This window comes from Zootoca vivipara, chromosome 4 (assembly GCF_963506605.1).
Source record: "Zootoca vivipara chromosome 4, rZooViv1.1, whole genome shotgun sequence".
In the NCBI taxonomy this organism is placed as follows: domain Eukaryota; kingdom Metazoa; phylum Chordata; class Lepidosauria; order Squamata; family Lacertidae; genus Zootoca; species Zootoca vivipara.
The window spans coordinates 61,597,364-61,615,025 of NC_083279.1; the positions used below are offsets into that span (position 1 = coordinate 61,597,364).

The 17,662-nt window shown below is 40.0% G+C and overlaps 1 protein-coding gene across 1 annotated transcript; it reads left to right on the plus strand.

The window, feature by feature from the left end:
- Positions 1 to 294: 294 nt before the first annotated feature.
- Positions 295 to 16,205, plus strand: CHMP2B (charged multivesicular body protein 2B). Its single transcript, XM_035115876.2, has 6 exons — positions 295 to 512; positions 8,332 to 8,423; positions 8,700 to 8,894; positions 13,530 to 13,632; positions 15,347 to 15,453; positions 15,625 to 16,205. Exons 1-6 carry the CDS (start codon positions 479 to 481, stop codon positions 15,736 to 15,738), a joined length of 645 nt encoding a protein of 214 aa, XP_034971767.1. The 5' UTR covers positions 295 to 478; the 3' UTR covers positions 15,739 to 16,205.
- Positions 16,206 to 17,662: the final 1,457 nt, after the last annotated feature.

The following is a 17,662-nucleotide window of genomic DNA, read 5'->3' on the forward strand; positions in this document are numbered from 1 at the left end:
GTAGATAAATAAATGGATAATAAATAAAACAAACGTCCTCCCACCCTCAGGACGTGGCATCACCTTCGAAAGACCCCCACAACTAGGTCGTATCATGACAGCGCGGCTACCAACCGTTTCTGCCCCTTCACCGCCCGCGCGCTATCACGTGAGCAACCGCCACACATTTCCTCTCCCCTCCTGCCCGACCGGCCGCGGAGCCGACTCCGCCCAGACGCTCGCGAGAGGGGCGGTCTCGTCTAGCCCCTCCCCTCGCGGCAAGCCCCTCCCTCCGCTCCAGTGGCAGCACTGGGCGCCGCTGTTGCTACGGCCTCAGCCTCTCCCGAAGGCGGGAGGCGGGGTTTTCTCCTGCTTGTCTCTGAGGTTGCGGCAGCAGCAACAGCGGCAGCCTCCGCTTCCTGGTCGGTCACCTGAGGAGCAGGAAGGAGCCCCGGTGGCCCCGCTCTCCTGCCTCGGTTCCTGGGCCGCCGCCGCCGCCATGGCGTCGCTCTTCAAGAAGAAGACGGTGGACGGTGAGTGGCGGGCGAAGGAAATCTCCTGCTGTGGTGGTCGCTATGGTGGGGCGGGGGGGGGGTCATTTTTCTTTCCTTGGGGGTGGGCAGCCTTTCCTCCTATTCGCCCTCTGACGACACCGCACCCTAGCAAACGGGGGGGGGATTTCCCTCCGTCCCTCGCCTCAAGGCGATACTTCAGGGAGTGCTCGCCCCTGTGGGGCTCCCCTGACCTGAGGGGATCCAGCCTAGTGATCCTAGTTGGCCCCTAGAATATGATTGCTTCGCCTCCCCCCATAGAAGTCTTCCTCCCTCTCCATTTTTCTGATAGCCCTATAGCTGTCGTGGTGCCTCCTGCTCTGCGTTTTTTGCCCTCTTGGTCTTTCACTTGCCTTAAATGCACCATCAGGCTTGAATTTTAATAATAAAGATTAAAAATAATGATGCCGCTCAGAATGTAGGCTTGAGCACAATCTGTGTGTGTTGTTGGGTGGCAGTGGTTGTTGTTTGTGCATGAGAGAGAGAGAGAGAGAGAGAGGACGAACATGCATGACTCATCTAATCATGTGTGGAAGTGTTACAATGTTAATAAGCAGCACACACACAAAAACACCTTGTGGAACTGCTAGCACCAGGTTATTGAGGGATTGTGGCACGCTTACCTGGGAGTAAACTGCTGTATGTTGAACACATAGTGGGGATTGCACTGCTCAAATGGAGAAGGAGCTGCTGCAGAGAATGCCTTAGAAGTATGGCAAGGTTCTTAAGAAATGCTTTTTGCAGTAACTTTGAGAAATTATTACAATAGGTGAGTGTATGTAGCCACCTATTTATTTAATAAGTAAATAAATAAATAAACACTGTGTGGGGAATTATTGTTTTTGTTGGTTACTATGTTATGTATTTTTTTTTTAATACTGCCCTTGGATGAAGGGCAGTATAGGAATGTAATAAAAATAAATAATTATCTGTATCAATAGCCCTTAAAAAACCAAGGAAACAAGATGCATTGTTTTATTAAAACATCATCATTCTTTCCTATCAGGAACTGCCAGGGTGCTTCAGTGTTGCCAGAGAGCTGGTTCCTTGATGTAACAAAGCTCTTAGTGTCCTCTTCAAAATGATGCCCTTTATTACTATTGCTGCAATATTGGTTGATATTAAAAAGTGTTCCTTCAGTATTTCCTAGGGATTATATTTGTGTGGTGTTTGTGTACACAAAAATTCTACCTACTGCGGATTTCTAAAGTATGAGTTAAGTCTTCCTTAGTTTAGAGAAAGACACTTCAGAGGAATGCTTTGAATTACATTGAAGCAGCTGGCATATTTGGGAGGGAAAGAGCATATTTTATGACTATTGCAGCATAATGTTGTGTGATCATTGCTGCTAAGTGTATTTTCTGTATCTGTCATGCACTATTACGTATCTTCCACCTCTGTGTTTTAATGTTGGCTACGTCATTTATTCATGAGTCAAAACATGGACACTCATTTTCTTTAGAACTGGGTTCTCAAGAAAAGGTGACATTTTTATTTATCTTATATATATATTGTTTTACAACCATCATGGTTATTAAAGTGGTTCACAATATTAAAATTAGACCTATAGTTGAATGATAGTGCTACCCCAATGACAAATCTGAAATACCAGGTAATGGTAATGTGGCATCTGGTTCTTCTTCCCTGAAAGGTGTTGATGGCTGGGAGGAGGGCAAATGTTCTTCAGAATCCTCTCCTGTTGTTCCTGCTTGTACATCTTTGAGCAGATAATGACTCCCAGCACTCAGAACTCTCACAGTCATTAGCTATTGGAGGCACTGAGTAGTGTAGTGATGTAAATAAATTTTATCCCCAGTCCTGCCAGCTTTGCTGCTTCACTGTATTACTACTCAGTACCGGTAATTGCAGTGCATCAAACATAAATTTAGTATTTTATATAACTTGCCTGGTAAAGAGTTTGAGTACAAAATTTGATGGCACAGCTGGCTTTCTCAGCTTTCCACTGATATAAATTTGAAGGAGTTGCTTCTTTTGTGAAGCCTTTTGTCACACAGGACTGCTATAGGGTGAATAGATAACAAGGTTACCATATGGTTTGGTTTTCTATCACACGATCGCTTGATAATCTATTACTACAAATGTGGTATAGTTTCTTTTCTGTCACTTATTTCCATGTGTGGTGAATATATCTGGTAGTAAAGCTATTCTATATTTATTAATTGAAACATTTTTTCTGCCCTTGTTGTGCTCATGGCCAAGTGTAGTAACAAACAAAACACCCACCCACACCCAAAAAACAACAACACCCCATTAAAAGCAGAAAAAAGTATTGATTAAAACTGAACAATTGAACTGGACTCAATGGAAGGTATGTGTTCTGCTCCACTTCTGGAAGGCCAATGAGGTGTAGCACTATGGTTCTCAGTGGGGAGTCCGATGTAAAGAGCAGGGCTTATGGGAAGGGTCATGGCTTGGGAAGATAGCATCCTTTGCATTCAAAGATCTTGTTCAATCCCTACATCTCCAAGTAGGCCTGGGAGAGACCATGGAGAGCTACTGTCAGACAGTGCAGATAATACTGAGCTAGATGACCAATAAGGTATAAGTCGGCTTCCTACATGTGGTAGAGGTTCCTACCTGAAACCTCAAGGTTCAACCGTTAAGGAAGCAAACATAAAAAGTATAAGCTGAGACAAAAACTTGTAAGTGTGAGTGCATAGTCATAAGGATTGGAAAGTTGGCATTCTTCGACGAATTCAGAAATAAATATATAGTTTCAAACTCTCAGTATTTATACCCTGGAAGAAAGAAGCTGCTCTGTCTCTGGTATATGCTTCTGTTTAATCAGAGTTAGATAGCATGGTGTCTTCCAGATGTTGAACTACAACTCCAGTTATCCCAAGCAAGAGGGCACTAGGTTTACTGTCTGACATAAGTGCCACCTCCTTACCTCTGATCTGTGAAGAGGTGCTTGTGAGTAAATAACAAGGAACTTAAATTTTTGCATTGTTACGGGATATCGAATGAAAAGTTTTGTCAGTGTAAACACATTTAGTGTTTTTGTGAGACAGCCATTTTTGTAGATCCATTCATTAGGATTGAGTTAGCTGTAGTCCTTAGCTTTCAGTTAAATTATACTTTATCAGTTAAGCCACTTCTGGTATAGCAAATGATATTCATACTGGCCAACCTACTTCTAGGCATCAATTGCAACTTTTACCTTGCTGCTGTTTTTCAAAATACTCATTCCCCCCAGCCTCCAGAAAGATGGTTAAACCTATTTTGTACAGATGTGGCTTCGATGTTTTCTAATTTCCATAATTGGTTTATCATTCTGTTTTTAATAAATCAGTTTTCATTAAATAAATTTTATTGCTGCTATAATAATAATAATTATTATTATTAATAATAATAATAATTTATTATTTATACTCCGCCCATCTGGCTGGGTTTCCCCAGCCACTCTGGGCGGCTTCCAACAGAAAAATAAATTAAAATAATTGATTAAACATTAAAAGCCTCCCTAAACAGGGCTGCCTTAAGATGTCCTCTAAAAGTCTGGTAGTTATTTTTCTTTCTGACATCTGGTGGGAGGGCGTTCCACAGGGCGGGTGCCACTACCGAGAAGGCCCTCTGCCTGGTTCCCTGTAACTTGGCTTCTCGCAGCAAGGGAACCGCCAGAAGGCCCTCGGCACTGGGCCTCAGTGTCCGGGAAGAGTGATGGAGGTGGAGACGCTCCTTCAGGTATACTGGACTGAGGCCGTTAGGGCTTTAAAGGTCAGCACCAACACTTTGAATTGTGCTCGGAAACGTACTGGGAGCCAATGCAGGTCTTTCATTATTATTATTTTATTATTTTTATGATGGGCTTCTAAAGAAGGTCACAGATCTATGGGACTGAAAACTGACCTGTATATATACACACAAAATGGTTCCTATTTATTTAATGCAGATATTTCTATCATTCCATTTTTTTACCCATGTGGCACCCATGGTTTAAGAGGGGGCCACCCTCAGGTATCCTGGGCCCAAGCCATTTAGGGCTTTAAAGGTAATCGACAGCACTTTGAGTTGTGCTCAGAAGGAAATTGATAACCAGTGCAGATGTTGCAGGATAGGTATAACTTGCTCTTATGGCTGTGCGCTCACTAATATCCTTGCTGCTACATTCTAGGCCAATTGCATCTTTGAGACTTTTCAAGAGAACTTCACATAGAGTAATGTCTTCAAGGAATGTTTTACTATAGCTAGGCCTGACTCCTCTGGGACAGGTGCGGCTGGTGCACTAGCCTAGGCACTTCTGGCCATCATTACCACGAGGTCATCTGGATGTAAAGCTGCATCCAGAATAGTCCCAAACTGTAAACCTCATTTAATCCCTATTCCAGATTTTTATCTCTCCCCCACCCCTTCCCCCACAAGAGTACATTTTGTTTTGTCCGGTTTGAGCCTCAGTTTGTTACCCCTCATCACCTACTGCTGATTCCCGGTGCTGGTTCAGAACACTATCCACTTGATTAGTTCCCTGTCCTCAATATTGACCAGGTGTTCAACAGGATCACTGACTGGAGCAACAGAAAACTTTCCCAGGGCAGTCAGGAAAGGATTTGAGCCCACTTTGTTCTGAAGGAAGACCTTCTTTAACACTCCCCCATACCTGCATCAGGAGTCCTGCGGGTCTAAAACGTAAAAGGATTTTTGACAACCCCCAATACCCGGATCACATTCTCTTGTCCAAAACAAAGAGAGAGAAAAAACCAAGTTCAGGGTAATTCTTAGAGTTGTCAACTGTGAGACTTCTCATGTTCCCATAATTTTGACTCTTAAGTATGGATTTCAATCCAAATCAAGCCTGATTGTACAGTACAGTGGTACCTTGGTTTAAGAACAGCTTAGTTTATGAACAACTTGGATTAAGAATGCTGCTAACCCGGAAGTAGGTGTTTTGGTTTGTGAACTTTGCCTTGGAAGCAGAACATGTTCTGCTTCCTATTGAGTGTGTTCCATTTGTAAATTGAGTCCCCGCTGCTATGGAAACACACGCCTTGGTTTAAGAACGCTTTGGTTTAAGAACGGACTTCCGGAACAGATTAAGTTCATAAACCACTGTACCACTGCACAAACTGTACAAACCACAAGGTACCACTGTACAAACTTCTTCATGCAACGCTCTTGATTTTTCCCTATGCTAATCATTCAATTGTATTTAGTACTTACATGAGACTAATTGTGTATGCATTTGTATAAGTTAATATAGGCAGTATAGGTGCCACAACATATATGAAAATGTTTCCTGTCAGGACTTCTTAATGCTGAAATCATTTCATCCTGGCATGTCTTGGAACTGTATCTAGGAAAGAAGAGTCTTTGAAGAAAGGATTAATGTAAAATAAATCTATGGCTGCAGTTCATGCTTTATTCATTTTTGACAGTCTATATTGTGGGAAGCAACAGCAACAAAATCCTATCATTATTGTTAGATGATTTTTTTAGATTGTGAAAGCAAGATGGAAACTTACATTTTGGGGATGTTTCATTTTCAGAAGAAATGGGATTTTTAATAGAATAAGACAAGTCATCTCTGTAAAAGCGCGGGGGGCGGGGTTGACTCTCTTCTGAACAATTCCAAATAAATTATTTTGACTTTATTGTGTGCTACTTTGACATGGCCTCAGGCATAAAAAACACAAAACATACTTTTTTATTATGAAGAAATAGATAACTGTAATCCTTGACTGGCAGTCCTATAATTCAAAACTTCATTCCCCTCTAGCCCATAGCCACTAGTTCATGGGAACATCACTTGCTTCTCTTTGAGTAAAAAAGGATAAACACTCCCAGCCTGCAAAGTGTCATATCTTTGTGGTCTAAAAGGACTTTTTGAAAGTCATTACAAGTATTCTCATCTGATAAAACACAACTTCTCAATTTATAGCTAAGGGAACAACCCTCTTATCTAAATGAGAATTCCAACTCTGTTTGCAAATAGTATTTCAATACAAATATATATACTTACAAAGTAGGCCAATGAAAGCTTGAATGTTATGATTACATAAGGTTCAGATTCCTGTACTCTTTCTATGTGGAAGAAAGTGCTGGTTTATTAAAAGGCTAGAAAATATTTGTGCTGCGGGTGGTATTTTGTTTATGCTGTGTTACAATTTCTTTGATAGTGAAATTAAAGGGAAACTTTTCCCCAAAAAATTGTGATGTGGAGAGCACCGTTTCTATAACATCAGAATGATATAAAAATAAGAACAATCAAGTGCTAATACTTGGGTACAGAAGATTGGTTTATCTCTAGTCTACTTATACTGCATTGGGGCAGTAACAGTTTTCTTAAGTTGATATATAACCCATTTAATAATGTATCTGGCTATGATTATATGTATAGCAAACATCTTTGAAATAGGAAAAAAATGCAATAATGGAAATAAATTCATACTGTTGGTATTGTTTGTTATGTTCAAGCAATAATGATAGTGTCAAAATAGTAACATAGTAGGTTGGATCCAGAGGAAGCCTCTGCTTTCCTGCGGATTCAAAACAGTATGGCTATTTTTAAAATTACGTGTACGGAAAATGTGTGATATCAATTGGAGTTTGTGTGTTCACAGGAATCAAACTGCTAAGCCCGTTTTAACTTTGCCAAGCTTTCTGTGTGGGTTAAGTTTTATCTCCCTGTTTCTTTAGTGAATGCTTTCATATTAACCATCCACAGGCAAAATAAATTGGTTTTATTGTGGTTTTATGCATTTTATGATGAAAACATTTAAGTTTTTTTTAGTCTTTATAAAATAAAGAAAGATGGAGCATTCATGTTTAAGTCATATTCACAACTTCAGTCTCAAGTGACCAAAGAACCATGTGCATTAAATGGAAGTCCTGCATAGCAGCTGTGCGTGTATAACACTCTCCTTGTGACTGAGACCCTAAAAAAGCAGAGTACCCAATCATGTGAAACAACCCTTTTAGGAGGATTTTAAACACATATTGTCTGTGCAGGCCTTCAAATGAACACAAGTAGGTTGTGGTGTCAGGACAGCATATGATTCTGTTCCCCACATGTAATTGGTTACCTGCAACTGAAGACTATAGTACAGGGGTCACCAACCTAAGGCCCATAGGCCGGAAGCGACCCGCGGAGGTCATTTGACCGGCCCATGAGCTGCCCCCAAACTGAGGTGCCCGCTTGCCCGCTGTGCTAAAAAAGCACAGCGTGGGGACTCGCTTCCGTGGTGCCGGAAATCACGTCGACGCAGACACTGGAAATCACATCTGCACACACGCAGACGCCGAAAACCGGGGGCGCGATCCAGGCCACAGAGGGATCTCCGCAGGACCGATCTGGCCCAGGCAAGATAAACCTTGGTGACCCCTGATAGTATTTCTATCAAGTATTATCTTATCTGCCCTTTACAATAAGGTCACAGGTAGTATACAATTATAAAACAAGTACAACTATTCCAAATGGAACAAACAGCAGAAACTGAATAAAAGAGGTGGGTCCCAGTAAACAAAATACCTTAATTGTCAAAAAGCTAGGGTAAAGAGGTTGCATTCAAAGGTTCAGCATAAGCAGTACAATGAAAATGCTAGCTGTGAAGTGAGAGTTGCATAAATGAGTGGCTGCCACAGAGAAAGCAGTCTCCTGGGCCTCCGTCCCTCACACTATCCTAGTAGGCTGTTTTCCAGTTATTCCAGTAGTCTATTTTTGAGACATCAGTGATATTGCTATTAGGAGCAAAACACCTTTCACCTAAAACTTATGTTTTCACCATACATGTCTTCACCATACTTCCTTATCCATTATACTAATTGTAAATATTTTGTTTCTTAGATATAATTAAAGAACAAAATAAGGAGCTAAGAGGCACCCAGAGGGCAATAGTAAGAGATCGAGTAGCTTTGGAAAGACAGGAAAAGCAACTGGTAAGTAATCAGAGAATCTTGGTTCATCTTTCACAATCAGTGCCCAAACTGGTTATGGTAAATAATATCTTGTCCATCTCCTTAACACTATTTTCTGCCTGTACTCTCTAGCTTTTAATTTTGGAAACAGTGTATTTTTTTCTTTAGATAGCTTTCTTGCATGTCTAATAGGAATTTGTTTGAAAAATCAGCTTTTACTCATTAAATACCATAGTATTTATGCTGGAAGATTAAAAGTGAATACAGATTTTTTTAAAAATTGTTTTTAATAAATAGGAATTGGAAATAAAGAAAATGGCTAAAACTGGAAACAAAGAAGCCTGTAAGGTTCTAGCAAAACAGCTTGTGCAACTGCGAAAACAGAAAACTCGAACCTATGCTGTTAGTTCAAAAGTTACATCTATGTCAACACAAACAAAACTGATGAACTCACAAATGAAAATGGCAGGAGCAATGTCAACAACAGCAAAGGTAAGCAATCAAACTTAAGTATCCCAAATATTGTTCATAGGATACAGTTCTTAATTTACACAAATCTGTGTTTCAGCTGTGGTTTATGATGGGAACAAATCTAGGTGAGTGCCAGGCTTGTGTATTCCCCCCTCTTTCGGCACTGCAGCAAGAGGGAGATGAGAAACTTTCACTTATGTTTTTAATTAACTGCAGTTTAGCATTGTCTTCTGAAACTTAATCTCAACTATGGCTTGTTGAAGCAAGCCGAGGTCATAAACCCTGGTCGCAGTTGTCTTGTTTTAAACAAACTGTGTAAGATTAACCACAATTTGCTGGGTTTTGAAAACAACAAGCTGCAGTTAATGGGGGCGGGGCAGAAATGAAAACTTCTAAATTCTGTCTTGTAGCTTCACTTGAGGGGGGTTCATGTCAGCCTAGGATTGTTCCTGTCGAGTTAAACCACAGTCTATTGTTATGTCTAAAACATAGCCAATAATAAATTCTACTGTTATTATACTTACAACCTGCTAGGGCTGGGCAATATTGCAGTGTATCGCTAGCCAAACATCGCGGTTTGGTGATATACCGTGATGTTGAAAAACAAGATGCATTGGCCTCTGCAGCAGGAGCATTGGGGCTGCTGTGCGCTGCTTAGCTGGGGGGAGGGAATGTTTCCCCTCCCCAGCTGAGACAGCCCCGGTGCTCTCCCCGCTCCCCGTGCGGTGAAAATACTTCCAGGTTTGCGGACTTCGGAAGTCGAAAGCTTCAGAAGTTGAGGCATTCATAAGTCGAGGTACCACTGTATATGGATTCACAGACTTGTGCAGAATATTGGCACATATGTATTCCATAGCTCATATGAGGACTTAGGGAACACAGGAATGTTTCATTTTAGCTTTGCAAATTCACGTTGTGATTACAGCAGGATATTATAGTGAGAAAGTGACCTGTATGTGAAATCACTTAGTTAAAATTTGTGACTAGGCAATGTTCTTGCTGCTTCTAAAGGAATTTGGAAGCAATTTAGAACTTCAAATAGAAGGTAAATTTCTCTCCTTTTTGTATATTTTGGCATCTTAAATATTTATGTAGTTAGGAACTTATAGAAAAATATTACTAAAAGTACAAATAAAGTTGTTTTTTCATTTTTGTCACAATATTTTAAGTTCAAGTGACAACTTAGGAGTAAGGATGTCTGTGGCAAACCCTTTATCACCACCACCACCTCCAGTGCTTTTTTCTGGGGGTACACGGGGGTACACATACCCCTAAACATTTTGTGAATCATTAAGTTTGGCCTCATTGAAGGGCAGTATTTCAATATGAGTAAGAAAATGAGAGTGCCCCTAAACATTTTTTAGAAAAAAAGGACTGATCATCTTACACTTCTCTGCTGTGACCTACATTTCATTTTTCTTAATCCTTAATCCTTTATTATGGATACCATTTATTTTTTTCAGTTTACCCAACAATAGCTATGGTTAAGTGTAGGGCAAAACATCACAGAGATCAAAATATCAAGTAAAAACAAAGTATCGTATCAAAACTGTTACATCAAGTGGTACCTCGGTTTATGAACACAATTGGTTCCGGAAGTCTGTTCATAAACTGAAGCGTTCATAAACTGAAGCGAACTTTCCCATTGAAAGTAATGGAAGGTGGATTAATCCGTTCCAGACGGTCCGCGGAGTAACCGTTCATAAACTGAAGCGAACTTTTCCATTGAAAGTAATGGAAAGTGGATTAATCCGTTCCAGACGGGACCACGAAGTACTTAAACTGAAGCGTTCATAAACTGAAACATGGGTGTAATTGGTTCCAGAAGTCTGTTCATAAACTGAAGCGTTCATAAACTGAAGCGAACTTTCCCATTAAAAGTAATGGAAAGTGAATTAATCCGTTCCAGATGGGTCCGCCGTGTTCATAAACCGAAAATTCATAAACCGAGGTTCCACTGTATGTATATATTCATTCCTACTTACTTAAACCAGGTGATTAACTTTACTTTGTTACTGTTACCTTAAATAACAATGTATACACTATTAGTTTTTAGTCACTTGAAATTATATATCAAACACAGTAGGATTCCTGCCACTTTTAAGAGGAAAGTAATGCAAACTTCAGTCCCATCCCCACCCCCACCTCAAATCCAAATCTAAATCCATTTCACTATAATAGTCTTAATCAGTTACAACTAGGGACTGAGGTCTATACTTGCACTCTTCTGTCAGGTCCTTGAGTTCTTCCTCTAAGTTGACTCTTCAGTCTTCTCTCAGAACTTCTGCTGGAGTCCAACAACCCCTGTTGCCTTAAGTTCTCAGCAATCCCACTGACGCTTGAGAGCTGAATTCCCTTGAAGGCTACTGCTAGAGTCACATGCTCTTCTCCACAAATCTAATGTCAGGTCTAGATTAGTGGCATTAGCTCCTGGCTTCTTAAGCCCCTTGATATACCCTGTTTGACCTCAACTTTCAGCTCTTCCATCAACTGACCAACAATCAGATTCTAGCCTAGTCTGCTGTCTCATTGACTGGAGCCTGGCCTTTTATTCGCTCCAGTCAGAGCCCACCTACCCCATAGCCAATCATTTCAACTTGGGTAGAATTGTGTCCTCTCATTGGCCTATAACTGATCCAATAGGATGAAGCGGAATGTCAGCAAACTCGCCAGTTAGAGTCTACTGGATTCTGATGCTTTGGCTCCTTTTTATAAAGACAGAAACCTCATTCACGTAATTATCTTTTGTTTGAAATAGTGCCAACATATTATCTCTACAGCTCCTGGTAGAAATGCATAACCATTCTGTTCTGTTATACTATTTTAAAATGAAACTCTACCTCAAACTATGATTTCTCCGTGCTGTCAAATAATCTTAGAAGAATTTTGTGAATGTATAATTAAAGGAGGGTATCATAATAGCATGTAGAGAAGGGCAGCCTTGCAAATAAGTCTAACTATTTTGTACATCATCGACCCAGACTAGAGATCTATCCACCTTCAGTACCTCCTTATCAGAATTGAGCTTCAGTTTATTGGCTCTCATCACTGGGCCTAAGTGGCTTTTGAATGCTCTCCTGCATTAAAAACCAAAACAAAACTCTGCAGCTGAAAACCTAGCACAGTAGGAAGCGGGATGGAATAGGTGGTTTCTACCTGATACGCTTACAGATAGTTTAGGGCATATGTGGGGAGGAAGAAAAAAGCTTTCCTCCACTCACATTCTGAAGTCATACAGTTGGTTGTACAATTCAGAATTTTACTACTTGATTCTGGGGCATGTGAAGCGGCATTAAAGGGCTGGTGGAACCCCTTTCTTCCAGTTTATAAAAGCATTCCAGCCAGGTCATATGCAGAGAGGGGACATAGCTTTCTGGTGGTATGTATTCCTTGCATGCGGACGATGCCATGTTCCATCTGCAACATTTCCAGTTAAAAGTTGGCAGTGCTGATTAAAACATATTGCCAACAACACTAGAGAGCCACTGTCAGTCAGCAGTGTGGGCATTAAGCCTCCCGAGGCAGCTCAGTAAATTCTAATCACTGCCACGTCTTCCTCCCCCCCCCTTTCTTTAAGCACTTTTGAGATTTTGAGGCAAAATCACCTCAAGAGAGCCCCATAGGGAAACCATTGGCTGCTTAGCTGCAGCAGCAAATGCTGTCTAAATTTGAAAACCCTCACAGTGAGTCATTGGAGCAGCAGGAGAGGAATTGATGGGCAGTGGGTGACCCTGTGGTAGGCTGGGAACAAAAACGTGTTTTGTAGCTGTTCCTGATCACTGCCTGACTGCTAGTCAAAATAGGCAGCACTGGGGTAGACACACTAATGGCCTGACTTGATATAAGTCAGCTTCGTGTGAGGCAAGTGGTTTACTACATGCTTGATGAAGGATAAAGTTTTATAGGGCCAGGAAGATATTTTCTAAATTGTAAGATGTGTAGGCATAAAAGTAGAGGTTTTACACCTATCATACAGGGTTCACCGTTCTCGCAATAACTGTGTTCAACCATAATGCTAAACAAAAGCTTAGTGTTACATGAACAATGTGACTCATCCCATGCCTTCCTCCTTCCCTTATCTGGCACAGCCATGATAGAAGCTTTCACTTCCATTTTAAAGAAACTGTTGATGGTCTTAACTATAGCTCACAGAAACAAGCCAATTTTAAATCAAGGTGTATGATTGTTCCAATAAAACCATAATTAATATTAAGCAGAGTTTAGGATTTGGATTTGACACTGACCTGCAGTTAATTGAAAACAAATGAAGGTACAGTAGCACTGGAAGGAGAAGAACACCAGCTGAGATGTTGTTACTGTAATGCTAAATTATAATTTGGTATTCCATCCAAACCCGGTCAATATCAGGAAGACCCATCAGCAGATTAGATTTTGGAAAATGTGTACATCAGATGGACTTAAAAAAGAACCGACTGCTACACAATAGTGCATTCTACTCTTTTTTCTGATATTTCTAGATGTTCAAAGACTAAAGATTTTGTTGTATACCCCACTTTACATGGGAACTTGTATTCCTTGGAATTTATTTTCTTCCAACACCTTAAAAGTATTCAATTATTATTATTATGTGTTCATCCGTTTTACTGTACTGTATGTTGGCCACATTTATTCATAAAGGTTATTGTTTATTGCTAGACAATGCAAACTGTTAATAAAAAGATGGATCCACAAAAGACACTGCAAACTATGCAGAACTTCCAGAAAGAAAACATGAAAATGGAAATGACTGAAGAGATGAGTAAGTTATGCTTTTCCATGCAATGATTAAAACCATTCCCTGCTTCCTTGTTGGGTTGGCAAGACCACCAAATCAAGCTAATAATTGGTTCATGAGCTTGTGTTTAACCTACGTTTGTTGAAATTATTAATTGCAGGAACATCCATTTTCATAGTCTTCCTTATTACTTTGGTATGGGCTACATAGAGAATAGAGGCAAGGAAACATGAAAATGGATGGCCAGTAATAGAGGGGCAATGTCAATGTCATGGGAAGAGCCATGTGGAACACTAAAGCCTTGGCCTGCTCAGCCCATTCAGATTTCAGGAGGGCATATGGCACATTACATTGCTGAAACATTAACCAGTGCTGCTTTTTAAGTGAAAATCCATACTTAAAAAGTGAACCACTAGGTGCAGAATATACATACATCATGGGGGACATCGTCCCAGTTAGACTATCAAAGCTGCAACCTTAAAAATGAAACTGCTTTAATGGCACAAAGAGCTGCTTTCCGCAAACTATGCCATAGTCTTGTGTGAGGCAAATCTTTCCACCTGTGCTCTGCCTGATCCAATATCATAATGTAGATGTTCACCATATGTAAAATAGGTAACTTGGTTTTTCACATGACTGATTCTCTGGAAGCCAAAATCCTTTGAAGATAAAGGAAAGGGGAAACTGCCATTTTTTGGGTTGTTTTCACTCTACCTTTATGTTAGAATAACATTGTGTGAAGCTGCTATGTTGCACTTAGCAATGGTTGTTATTCCCAGCACCATAACAAAGCCATATCTTTTTGCACCACGACACTGTCTTAGCTGGATGCCTAACTGAGTACAATGTGCATACTAGTGATGGCATGCTGATGCAAGTCTATTGTGCCCCCTTGTAAGTGCTTATCTCCCAGTATAGAGCTTTTAAAAAATGTTTGATTCAGATTCAATTCAAACCCATGGTTTCATAGAATACGGAACCTACACAAGCTTATGCTTTCATTCTTCCCTCTTCATGATATCTTCACGTACAATAGAAGGCTGTGCTTTTACTTTAGAAGTTCATCAAGATCTGGAATAGTGGCTTGTTCAAGCTATGGTTGTTAAAAAGAAACCAGGTTCAAATCATGGCTTTGATGTCCTGATTTGATGACTAGGGTGTCTGCTGGTGATGCTGAATATTGGGAAATAAGCCAAGGATTGTGGAGGCCTGTTAACTTCCATTATTCCTGACTACACAGATGGTTTTATTACTACTGCTGGTGCAGGTGAAGGGTTGGTGGGATGGAAGGGAGCTTGGTTGGTTGCAGGAGAATAGGGAACATTAGTGAAATTGTCATTAATAGCCAAGCTATCTTTTGACTTTGGGGAAAATAGGTTGGCTTATTTTGGGAGCATTCATGGTCAAACGAGCATTAAATCCCCAACTAAAAGCACATTGGCTTTCAGAGCTAACATTGTAAAATTATAAATTCTCCCTGCTAATGGATTTGCTTTTTGGCTCTGTTTTTGTATTGTATATGTTTAAGGTTGTAAGCTGCCTTGAGGGCCAAAATCACATTTAAACAGCAGTATAACAGTATAAACCCACATATATTATTGCTTACATTATTTTCTTTTACTTTTCTTCAAAATAAAGCTGTTAATGTGTGCTGGGATGTAAAAGTGGTATGCAAGACCAGGGTAACAACTGTACTATTACAGTTCTAATGAAGCTTTTGTTTTCATTTATCTTTAAGTCAATGATACCCTGGATGATATTTTCAATGAGTCTGATGAAGAACAGGAAAGTCAGGATATTGTGAACCAAGTCCTGGATGAAATTGGTATTGAAATATCTGGAAAGGTATGAAGAAATTATCTCCCATTGCTCTTGAAAAGTAATCTGCCCTTGCCCTTACATTTTTATTGACTTTTTAAAGTGCCTTCCTTTTTGTCTGTGTGTTCTATCATTTTGATTACTGTGTCTCATCTTGCTTGCCTAAATGTAACTTTTCCTCATTTTTCTTTCTAATAGATGGCCAAGGCTCCTTCAGCTGCCAGAGGCATGCCATCTGCATCAGCATCCCAAAGTGCCACAATTTCTGATGAAGAGATTGAGCGGCAGCTCAAAGCCCTGGGAGTAGATTAACCCCATGGTGACGCGCAGCCTGCCTTCTGCAATTGCTCCAGTGCTGGCTTGCACATGAATGTGCAAGACCAGTATCAATAAAAACCAAATTCCTTTGCAAGATCTTGCCCGAGCCATCTTTGGTGACAATGAATTCTATAAGCAGTTGGAACAATTAGTTGGAATCAGTTGAGACAGAACATCACAACATGCAAATAATGCAGAATGTGTATACATTTGACCAAATTGGATTCTGCTGGAAACAAGAACAACCGTTACATATGTACATTTATGATCTAAATTTGGATTGGGTACAATTAGCTTTTTCTCCAAAAAGCACCAACGCTCCATTTTTCATTCAGGTTTCTAACCTTTCTGAGGCTATTGCAAGCAGCCTTTCTGGAGGAATTCCATTTACGTATGTGTTGCAAGTACACCAAGAGACTTCTTAATTTATGGTATTAAATAAAACCTCACTTTTTCTTTCATTTGGAAGGTGGCTGTTGTATTCTTCAAGCAGAAGATGTATTTAAAAGTATAGTGGGTTTTTCATTAAGCGCCTTTTTAGGAAATCATTTTTGATTCAGCCTTGTTTTAAAATACACATTTCTAATATAGTCCCAAGATTTTAGAACAATACTGATAATTATCTTCTTAGAAGCAAGGTTGTGGTCTAATAATATAATATGTTATGCTAGGGAAATGGTTTGTAAGGAACGTACTAAATAACTTCCATTGTACTGTAACACAGCTAACTTGAAGGAATTCTGTGCCTTTGTGTACATAGGGTGAGATCTTCATGCAGTGAGGGTCCTCCTTCCTCTCCTCTCCTTGCAGCCTCCTGTGTGCCCCCAAAATCTGCTCTGGGGTGCACAAGGGGGCTAGAGGGTGAAGAGAGAAGCAGGAAGTTCAGTTGCACAAGTGGATTTCCATTGCACAAGAAGGTGAACATCATTGGATGTTGCCCATCGTGTGTGGTTTCTTTTAATTAAGCTTAGAATTGTGGAAATAATGTAATGTTAAAGCCATTATCTCGAGTTATATGAACTCAACTGCAACCGCTGCTACAAAGTATGTAATCTACTACCAACACCTGAAATTACATATTTTTCATTGAATAGCATTGTACATATTGCTATGCATTTTTCATTGAACAAGTGTTACCTTTGAAAATACACTTTATTGTCCATATGTTTGTTCTGTTTTATATCCAGTTGTTACACACTAATTGGAATTATGTATGCTTGACTATTTAAAGGAAATAGGTTCAGTTGGTTATAAAATTGCGCCTAATATAGTAAAACAGTGGGTAACTTGATGTATTATAGGGAACATAATTCACATTGTGAATTACTGCCAGTTGTGAAAGGGGATTTCTATTCCTGAACTTCTTCGTGGCCCTGATACTAATTGTGAGAATTTAAATTACCAAGAAAATGTCTGCTGATTGTTTATGAAGATCAGGAAAAGAAAGTAATTACTGTGACTATCAACTCACAAGATACGCCATAGAAATAAGGCAACAGCAGCAGCATTTGCCAGCTTAGGTCTTCATTTTAGTATGGAACTATGATTTTTCTGGTTAAACAGGATCAAAGCAATCCAGTACATACACAATTTGGTTTTGTAATTACATAAAATAGACTATGTGGATACCTTCAGTAAGATCTCCTTTTTATGGATTTTGTAAAAATCAAATAAAAGCTTTTAGCTCCTTGAGTGCCATTTTTCTGTTTGATTTTTTAAAAAGAATAGTTAAAAAACACACTAAAAGCACCCACTAGTCAGTGATTAAGGATGCAATCCAAACCCCCAAACTGCTGCACTGTGTACATTGAATGGGGCAGAGGTTTCCCTCTTCCTTGCTCTGCCAGCAGGGTGATGACAACACTACATTTTGAGACTGCTTCTGGTCTGCCAGCAGTAGCCTGTGGAAAGCCCTGAA

Excerpts from the sequence above, each read along its gene's own strand:
- CHMP2B (XM_035115876.2), top strand. The coding sequence starts at position 479 with ATGGCGTCGCTCTTCAAGAAGAAGACGGTGGACG. Across the intron at positions 513-8,331 it reads CAAGAAGAAGACGGTGGACG|ATATAATTAAAGAACAAAAT; the intron begins GTGAGTGGCGGG and ends TTTGTTTCTTAG. Across the intron at positions 8,424-8,699 it reads AAAGACAGGAAAAGCAACTG|GAATTGGAAATAAAGAAAAT; the intron begins GTAAGTAATCAG and ends TTTAATAAATAG.